This window comes from Phaenicophaeus curvirostris, chromosome 3, assembly GCF_032191515.1.
Source record: "Phaenicophaeus curvirostris isolate KB17595 chromosome 3, BPBGC_Pcur_1.0, whole genome shotgun sequence".
Classification (NCBI taxonomy): domain Eukaryota; kingdom Metazoa; phylum Chordata; class Aves; order Cuculiformes; family Cuculidae; genus Phaenicophaeus; species Phaenicophaeus curvirostris.
Window position 1 is genome coordinate 20,280,100 of NC_091394.1, and position 10,511 is coordinate 20,290,610.

General features: G+C 40.4%; 1 protein-coding gene across 5 annotated transcripts in view; it reads right to left on the reverse strand.

Annotated features, from left to right (window-relative positions):
* Positions 1-10,097, reverse strand: part of CTNND2 (catenin delta 2) — a 662,416-nt gene extending 652,319 nt beyond the window's left edge. For 2 of the 5 annotated variants that reach the window (XM_069853475.1, XM_069853474.1), the window contains exon 1: positions 9,936-10,095. In XM_069853475.1, coding sequence (XP_069709576.1) covers positions 9,936-9,972 — 37 coding nt within the window. In that variant the 5' untranslated portion in view covers positions 9,973-10,095. Of the gene's footprint in view, positions 1-9,935 lie in introns of all 5 variants that reach the window. The other 3 variants (XM_069853479.1, XM_069853476.1, XM_069853473.1) reach the window with 2 other exon arrangements.
* Positions 10,098-10,511: the final 414 nt, after the last annotated feature.

The window sequence follows — 10,511 nt, forward strand, 5'->3', positions numbered from 1 at the left end:
AAAAAAGTAAAGAACATCATCTAACCTGAGTTTTAAGTGCACATTTCCCAGCAATAAGAAGGGAAACTTACATTCAAAAAACACACAGAAAAGGGTATTTCTAAATGTTTTCTCAGTATCCAAAGCTTGCACTTCTATCATCAGGTGACTAGAAAGAGTTGAACTTAAAGTCCAATAGGTTATTCCAGACATGAAGACTAAATCACATCAGTAAGATGTCAGACAAACTCATTAATCTTATTTTCAGTGTAAATACCACTACAGCTTCTTTGTAGGGCAACAGCATCCTAACATGTACAACACATTTACCAGCACATGGTTTTGCTGGGTAAGTAGGTAAGCATGAAAGAAGCGTGGAATCAAAAAGAGCACAAACTAATAATCACCTTAAACGTGCACAGGGTAGAAAACCTGGTATCTACTTCTCTAGAGACAGACAGTTCAAGAGACTATATACTATGAGGATTCACCTGGATCCTTGTAGTCCACTGTGTTGGACTAATGCATTTCAGAAAGTGGATCAACAGTTAGAACAGTCAGAGGTACACTTCTAACTTTGTAAACTCACAAACAATCACTCTTTTCCCTTTACCTCTGATTTCTGTTTTAGGGACTACTTTACTGTTCCACCTGTCCCATTCTTCCTGACCAACTCAGCTTTTTCATACCAACCGCTCATTCCCTTTTGTTAAGCAAATATATTACTATATTGCATAGCATCACAAATTAGACACTCCTAAATAAAACCATGTGACAAAACCCTTAAATTTTGGCCACTTGTCAATACGATGTACTTATTAAATCCAAATGAGAACGAAAGGCCATATTTAAATAAAGATTTATACAAAAAGTATCTGAAAAACTTTGATACTTATATGTTACGATAAGAATATTAAGCACATGAGTCCTTGTTTCTTTACTACTATCACGGTATTTTACCAGGGGCATACTAAATATGTTACAAATAACTGAATTTAAAAACAGAAGGGGGAGAAATAATTGCTTCATTCCCAAGAACACACATTTTCATAGACTTAGCTATATGTTTGAGAAGTCTATATGACTTTCTAGAGAGCAATACTATTTATTGACAAGCCTGCTACAGTATCAGGCAAAGAAACCTTACAGTTCCAGAACTATACTGTTCTACAAGTCAGGAAGGATATGTCTGTAAGATAAGTTAGATAAGAAAACTAGCATTCCAATTTTTTCCTTCTCTTTCCCACTCCTCCACCATTTTTTCCCACACCTGGCAAAACTTGAGTTCTTAAGTACAAAAATTATAAACTACTACTCAGATTACTCATCCTGCCTATTCTATAATACTGTAATACCTGTAAATTTTTTTTAAATAAGAAAAAAAAAATGCAAGCAAAAAAACCCAAACCATCAAGCTGTGTCATGACAAACATTAGATTGCTGTATAAATATATAAAAATATATTTTTACCAAGGTATATCTTGTAAAGCACAGGTCCCCCTGTGAATCAGTTGGAGTTCAATTACCAAATTCAACAAGAATACAATTAGGGTTTGCCTGGGGAAGAATAAAAAATTACATAACTTGTATATTAACCTCAAAAGCAATGTAACACAAATGCAAGTGAGATATTTCAACATCTGACACAGATGCAACTAATTCCACATCTCCTTATAGCACAAGTAAAATATATGTGCATGTATGCATTTATTAAACATTTTCAATTTGTATTTTCCTTATTGTACCTGTGCAAGATGTCCTGTTAGAATTTTTGTAAATAAAACACTCCTGAAAATGCATTTCTAAAAGTATTTGCCAGAAATCATCAGACTAGCTCAACTACCTATGTTGAAATACTCATTTAGCATATTCCCTGTTCATTCATACACCAAGAGTGACTTCCAGCCTATCCCCCTGCCCCCACATTCCATCCTCAACCTTTTTTTGCTTTGCTATTAAAAGTATCTCAGAACTCTTTCCCTGCTTCAGACACTATATATACAGTAAAAAAAAAAAAGAGAGAAAAGAAAAACCAATTTATATTGCAGAGCCTCTGCCTCCTTGACAAATATTGTTGCTCCAAGTCTGTTCTGTCAATAGATCACTAGCAATCTGTCATTTGAGGACCTGAAATATCGTCATCATCACTGACCAAAAGCCAAGTAGCTCCCCGCTGGATATTTTTAGAGGGGAGACCATGCTGAGAAAGTCTCAGACAGAGTGATCCATCAGCAATGTCAGCCTGAGGACTCCAGTGGGCAGAGCGATGCTGTAAAGGAAGCCCTCACTCCTCCTCACCTGCTAGTTCTGGTTTGAGTAAATATATATAAGGATTTTGCACACAAACAGGAAAATCAGGTTATTTGAGTGACTTTGCCCAGCTGGCTTTCCAATGAAATGTCACCGGTACATTTAGAGAGTCAGACAGAGATGCCAGGTCACAAAAATCCAAGACGTCCCAAAGTCCTAAAAGTAGGTAAAGTTTATGTGGCACTGAAATAACAATGCTGCACTTGCTAGAAGAAAACCCTAATCTTATTTTGGAAATCAAACTAAATTCCTTTACTTAATTTCACTGGGCAAAGTTTTGGCCACTCTAAGGTAAACTGAAGGCATAAAACATGATCAAAGTCAAGAAGTTTGTTTTTACCACTCAAAATGAGGTGTATCCTCTGCTCAGTTTAAGGATGTTTTTAATACTAATGCACATAAAATAGAAGAAATATTTGTTACTTACTACCCAAAATTCACATCTCTTCAAATACATGAAGGAAAAAAAAGAACAGTAAGAGCTATACATGCATTGTACCTCCTAGACTTAGAGACAGAAAACCAAGAATTAAAAGCTGATCTTGGCTACTTTTAATTAAAAGGTGTTTACGGACAGGGAGCATTTAAGACAACCAGTCAAAACTCAACCTCAAAAAGGCAAAGAAGAGATGAAACCTTTGCACTTCATCCACATAAAGTAATTGCTGCACAAACCTATGTTACATAAGGTGACACAGAATGTAAGGAAATGTTTATTTCTTTCTGAAATAAGGAGTATTATCCATCCTTCGAGTGCTCATTATGACAGTCAGCAATGAGAATTAAGTGTACAGGATCCCAATGGAACCACTCAGAGGCTAACAAACTTCCTTAATTTGACTAGAAATGCATGCTTTGGAATTTGTTTTTACTGAAAAACCCTGTAATTACACGTATTAAAAAGACCTATTTACCTGAGAGTATCAAACAACTGCTTAACAGAAGAATGCATTAAGCTCCTCAGACATGACATGGTTTGTCCCATTTATACGAAAAAGACTTCTTGGAATCATGACTCTGCATCTAATGCCAGTTCTTAAAACTTGCGATCCTAAATTTGCCCTTTGATTAGACATGCGTGTTTATAATTAAGCTCAACCTGTCCATCCTTCTTTAAAGAGACTAGAGTCAAAGTCCCCAAAGACTCTTGAGGCTTTGTGCAATACTTCACTTATTCTCTGTAAAAACAATAGAAGTCAGAAGTGAAAAATAAGGGCAAGCTGTGAAGCTTGTCAGAAACTTTCAACCAACAATATGTACTTGTGAACCTATAAAATCTTCAAGGGATCATCATATTTATAGAAGAAATGGTTTTGCATATCTTGTATGCATCCAACTATAGGATGCTGTATGTCCCAAGTAAAATAAAAGCATGCGTAGCAGTTAATCCTTAATGAAGTCTGTGCCAGATTACAAACGCTATATTTTCCCAGAGTGAACCAAACTTTACCTTCTGAACATCATGCAGACATAGCCGAGAGGCATTTGGGAATTAACTTGGTGACCTCTAAGCAGGACTTCCAAACCCATTACTCAGAATCCTTCTGTTGGTCATTAATGCTGTGTATGTGGTTCAATTACAGAAATAAAGAAAACAGAATCTGTTTTCTGTTGTTTTAATTGTAATAATAATTCTGAGAATGCAGTAGGCCTACTTTATTATTGACACTTCAAAAGAAGAGATACACTACCACACTTGCAAGTTTTCCTCCGTATCACCAGAAGACATACATCAGTACTGCAGTGGAAATCCACAAATAAAGTCACGTTATTCTTGTAACTCAAGCTGCAAAACCATTTGTGGTAAGAATAGGAAAAACTATGTCACTCGTCAATTACTATCAAGCTCCTTCATTAAAGCATAATTTTTTTTTTAAATATACAAAGCTTTTTTGCTCTATTCACTGTATTTCTAAGCATGCTAGGTCAGACAAGGTTAGGCATTGAACTGTAACGTTCAGGATACCATCACGTGGTGATCAAGGACACAGAAATATTTAGAAAATGTCAAATATGACTAATCATTTTGTTAAAATTTGTTTAAATGCCCATAGACTGACTTAGATTTTGATCTGTAAGAATTCACTAGATTACCCACTCTGGATTTAGCATCTACACAATTTAGGAGCCCAACTCCCACTTTCTGAGAGACTTCAGCTTCTAGATCATACAGAATCTCACTTCCAGAAATACAACATCATTCAGAAATGAGATGATGCCATGAGGCACGTTCTAAAGTGGAAGCTGAGTTGTTGTAAGGGCTGTAAGTGAGGAAAAAAAAGGTGTAAAGAATGCCTTTAGGTATCTACCTATTTAAAAAACTCAATTTCTCTAAAAATCCTGGCATACAAGACAACAACAAGGTGTGCCCAGGCAGGCTTTCAATGTCTAACCTCAGAGGCATTTACATTGCTGAAAACCTTTACAATCATTTCCTTAGATAACCATTCTCTGACCTAGCCCTCTGCCTCCTCATTCTGCTTTCAAATGAATATAAACCTTCCAGTGCCACATCATTTTTCATGCCAAAATATGAGCGTGAAAAGGCTTTTGCCTTCCCATATGCCAAACAGGTAAAGCATCACTCAACCTTTTGGCAAGAACAAGATTGTTTTTAAACAAGCAAATTTGACTGGGACAACAACCTGCTTCCAAAGAAACCTGATCAATCTCCAGCTAAGTACAACTTTATAAGAAAACACCAGAATGCCAGAAATTGATTCACATAACCGCATATGTTATTTTCAGAGAACTGCACTCCTTTGTATGAGTTAGACTCTTCACTCGCATAAATCTAAAGTAATGTAAATACTTTAAAAAAAATAGTCTGTAGATCAGGTAGCATACCAGACACACACACACCCATGAGTTTCAGTATTTCGGCTTGAAAACTATAACCAAATTTTTAAGATTCAGATGTTCCACTTGCAGCATCCAGTGTGGATTTTCTTGCTTTTCAGATATCCAGCTTCAAACATTGTAGCACTCTCATGGGATGCAGTAATTAAGACATAACACATTCCTTGAAATTTATTGTTTGGAGCTTTGAGTTACTCCTGAGACCATTGTCAGTCACCCTTCCAAACTGCATGCTGGTTGTATGGAAGGTCTGCGCCATAACAGGAAGCAGATCACAAATTTTAATAAACCTAGCAGTATAAAAAGGTATAGTAATTTTCTACTACCACAGTGAAAGTTATTTTTAATTATTCTCCCAAACATCTTTGTAATTTAAAACAAATTAATCTCATAAAAATGAATAAGTAAGAGTTTAGTCTCATTTATTAGGTATAAAACAATTAAGAAACCCATCAGGATCCCTATTTATGCTACCTGCCAGATTTCATTTAGCTCCCTTCAAAAATTCAGCTTTAAAGCGATATTTTGATGTTACTTAATTGACTGTGTTAGGCAGAAGGACGTACCTATGGCTGAAGAATTAACATGTATATGTTACACTAAGCAAATTTAAGATTTAGTGTCAGCTTCCAGAAGTAATTTTCTTGACCAAAAGGAAACTGCTGTACTCTTAAGATTTTGGGGTGATGAAGAAATCAAATGCAAATTTGGCAAGAAAAACAAAAAGGGGGTGTGGGAGTATAATAAACAGGGTGGGAGGGGAGAATGCAAAATCTTCCCCCAGAGAACCTTTTATGACAAGCTTATTTGGCTTTCAGACGTTCCCAATTTTTGGATGCCACTACTCAAAGTAGACCGCATATCCGTGACTTCTCAAAATGAATGAAAACAAGTGGAAAATAACGTTTTTCTATCCAGTAAAACTACCATGTCTACTGTGATAAACCATAATAAAATGTAACATCAAACATGGTTATTTTATATATGAATTTAAAGAAGTTAAAACCTTTATGGTAGGTCTGAGAAGCACAAAGTTTTAAAGTTTCATCAGAAGCCTGGTATTTTTCCAGAAACTTCAATAAAAAGGCAGTGGCCAGAAGGACAGGATAATACATGCTCTCCTTGCTTTGTGTCTCTTGAAGTTATTGCTTATTACTATAACTGAATTTTGGAAAGTGGAGCAGGCAGACTAAGAGCCAGTAGGATACACTAGAAGTTAGCATGCCAATATTAAATATTTACTCTTACAGATAATGAGATGTTTCTCCATTTCTTAGTTTTACATTAAACTGGCAAATAATACAATAAATGTGTGTATATATATATATATAAAAAACCCCATGGCTAACAGTTTACATATAAACTGATACTATATTTACTTTTCAATATTACTGACCTTAAATTTTGCCTAGCATACTGCCAGAGATTCTGGTCAGGCAACATGCTTTTTACAACCCATTCATGGCACCAAGTTAGCACATCCCAAGGGGCTAAAAGAAATGGTTTCAGTGTGTCACACTGCATTCAGACTTCTTTCCAAGTGAACATAACTACAGAAGAGCTATTAGTCAAAGGGTCATGTGGTTCTATAGTGCAGGAGGAGAGGACTGCATACCTGTCCTCCATGGAGAGAGACCTCCTACTGACACAACAGAAATAACTTCTCCTATGAAAATAAGAAAAAAGGTTGGAAAAAATAACAGTTTTGCAGGTCCTCCTCAGGGCCTTCTCAGGACAAAAAAATCAATCTCTTATTTAAAAGCAAATGTGTTTATGTCCTATTTGAAAGCGATTTTGTCATTTAAAAAACTAAACACACCATATTTAAAAATGCCCCCTCCATTAAGGTTTACTGTTTACTTTCAGGTTATCAATAATTAGACTACTAAATTTAATAATGTGCAGTTAAATAAGCATCCAAAACTCATCCTGTAAAAAGATCTTACTGAGACCTTCAAAGGAGAGAAACAATCAATTTCATTTTTGTCACATCTCAGCTGTAACTTGAAATATCAAACTCTTCGTGACTTACAAGTGCAATCAATAAGCATCAAAACCACAGGTCCGTATTTAAGAGTACTGTACTAACGTGTTCTCCTTATGTTGCTGATACTCCTGAAAACAGCTGCTTCTAGGAATTGTTGAAATGTATGTCTGAAACCCTAACAAAGATATGCTGAAATTTCCACACGTGATAGGCTCTAAAAATCGTATAGCATTGAACCATGAAATAGAAAATGTATCCAAAATTTAGTGCAAAATTTAACACTCATGAATTCTGCTGATTTTGTTATCTGCTCCATTTACATGCCAATCTACAGCCTTACTGAAAAATGCATTTCTTAAAACCCTTAAAATAAGCTGCTCTGGCACTGCCTTTCTAGCTTAAGTTGATTTTACGAGTGTCTTGAGAAACAAATACTTAACACCAAAGCACAGTCATTAAACTGATACCATCCATCACCAAAGATAAATTATGTAAATCAGAATTACGCAAACACCTTTTTTTTCAGTTGCTACTATTTCTGTTTTGCGCAGCTGTCTGTCAGAGTTCATTATGTGAGGATGAAATTATTTTAGTAGCATTAACCAAAAAAACCCAGCAAAAGTCACAAGCTTGTGTCACTGATGAAGTATTCACTGCTTTTAGCATCCGTTATAGTACCTGACAAACAGAAATCAAGCACCGTAGCTGGAGATCCCTCCCAAAAGCATCTTTCTTGTAATCCACAAAAGCTCATGCAAACAGCATTCAGAAATAAATACCTTGCTTCCAACTAGGAGCATTGAGGGGTATTTCCTTTCGTACGAATATAGAGCACTCCCTTTTCCAGAGCCTCTCTTACATAACAGACTGCAAAAACCATCTCTGAACAACGTGATCAAGATGCGATCTCCTGTTTCAGTACTACAACGTTCAACATAATCACAGTCAACGCAGTCCCGACCCATTAATCAACTTCTTACTAATGAGGACAATCTATCTCGCAAGTTGTCTGCAGTTTTGCAGGATGCAGACTGATAGTCAGTCAAGGCTCCCAGAGGGTGAATTCATTCACAGACAGAAAAGGAACAGCTTCACCGACATAGCTCAAAATTAGTCTTGTAAGGGTATTTAATCATTTTATAACGTTCTAGTTTTGCTTATATATATATATATCACAGTCTTCCTAGGCAGTTTGGGGTTTTGGCTGGGGCTCCTCCCCAAATAACCTGCGTAGAGGTAAACAAGTTCACTAAAGGTAACTAGGTTGACAAAAGCCCTAAAGCCATTTGAGTCTCAGAGGCCCACAAGTAGGATATGCAGCAGCTTTCTCTGGAAACTTGCACCTCACTCCCTCACGCCGTGCCATTTATACATTGACCAAGTAACTACGCAGTCTGAAAAATACCAACCCTGCCTACGTGAGTTAGAGAATCAGTTCATTTTCTTTACATGGGATGAATCCATCCTTAAATACAGGATGACAAGGATATTTTTTTCTCTCTCTCTCGTTTTGCAAAAGCCCACAACAGACTTAGACAGTCCTCTCGCTATCCTGAGGTATGTGAAGGCTTGACGCACCCTGTAGAGAGGCTTGCTATGAAGCACAGCTCAGGCTGACTCACTGTTTTCACTTTACATACAGACCTACCTATAGAGACAATGAAAATAATCTGCAAGGTGAAGTTTTTGCATTATCTCGTTATTGCCAATAAAAAGGGCATGAACATTTTAAGAGGCATGTGTATCAGTCAATAAAGTTAACGGCTGGGTCTTTAATAAAGGGCCTATTCATTTCTAAATGGGTTTTTTTTGGTGGTTTGGATATTTTGCTACAATGTAGAGGGTTAATTGTAACACTCCGGCTCAGAACAAAGCCCACCCTAACACTTAAAACTAGGAGAAAGAAAACATCTCTGCTCAAGACGCTGTTTTCCAGTTTTTCACGTGCTTATGTCTTCAATCCCTGCAGGGGAAATTTAACATGGTTTCTAAATGATCCCTCTTCGGGGCTTTTATATTCTCCTCCAAGATCCCCGGGCAGATGAATTTGTGTATCACACGTCCTGCCTGCACCTCCTTCCTCTGCTGCGACTCGATTCAGCTCGAAACTACGCTTGGACCAATCGATGCAAGCACATCACACGCCAGAATAGGAGTAAGGTAAAGGGTACAAGAAAAAGAAAAGCATCTTTCCCTTTTTCAGCCATTAAATATAGAGCAGCCAAGCCTCACGCCGCACACCGCGGCTCCTCTCCCTCCCCACGGGCGCAGGGCTTCCAAAGGCAGAGCACCACCCACCCCGGCACAGACACACGGACGGACGGACAGACAGACAGACAGACAGAGGGAAACAAGCCGCAGCAGCCGCTCCGGGGCCACCGCGCCGGCACCTCCCGCACGGGCTGGCTCCGCGCAGGGCCGGGCGCTGCCCCCTTTTCTTCTTCTTCTTCCTCCTCCTCCTCCTCCTCGGCTCATGACTCCGCTGCCATAACGAGGGCAGCAGTGCGGGGAGACGCGGGGCCGAGGATGCCCTACATAGAGCCGCCAGCGCAGGGAGAGAGGGAGGAAAGGGATGCAGGGGGGGGAGGGATGGAGAAAGGGGGCAGGGAAGAGACAAGGGAAAATAACGCACTCGGGTTACCTCTCCCTTGAAGGCACAAACACAGCTCGCAGCAGCCCAACCCAAGCCCGGCTGCCTCGCAGGAGCCCGCATCGAGAAAGAAATATCACGCAACCGGGAAGGGTGTGTGTGTGCGGGAGGGGGGGGACCTGGCACCATTACGGTGCTTGTGGTACTCACCGCTCGGCGCCGATTCCGTCTGCTTTTTCCCAAACATAGACTAAAATCCAACGGCAAATCCTCAGTCCGCTAGGCAAGGACGAAGGGGGGGGAGGGCGAGCGACAGCCCCGGGTCTTCACCGCAAGGTCCTGACCTTGCCCAGCTGCAGCATCTTCGCTTCGTTCCCCCCCCCCCCCCCAAACCTCGCGCCCGTGGGAACGCGCCGATCCTCCTCCTCCTCCCCGGCAGAAGGGGCTCCGCCGCAGGACCCGCTTGTGCCGCCGCCGGGGCTCGGCACCCACCGCCCCGCCGGCTCGGGGGAGGCGCCGCGGCGGCTGCCGCCGGGACCCGGGGCCGAGGGCTGCGCGGCGGCGGCGGCGCCGGGAGCGCCGGGCGGGCGCACCGGCCGCGGGATGTGGCCGAAGGAGCCTCAGCCGCCGCGGCATCTGCCGCCACCGCTCTCCCGGCCTCCCTCCCTCCCTCCCCGCCTGCCTCCGCCCCTCCTTCCCCCGTCCCCTCCCCAGCAGGAGCGCGCCCGCCGCGCCCGAGCTGGGGGCGAGGAGGAGGAGGAGGAGGGCGAGCGGCGCCGCTCCTGC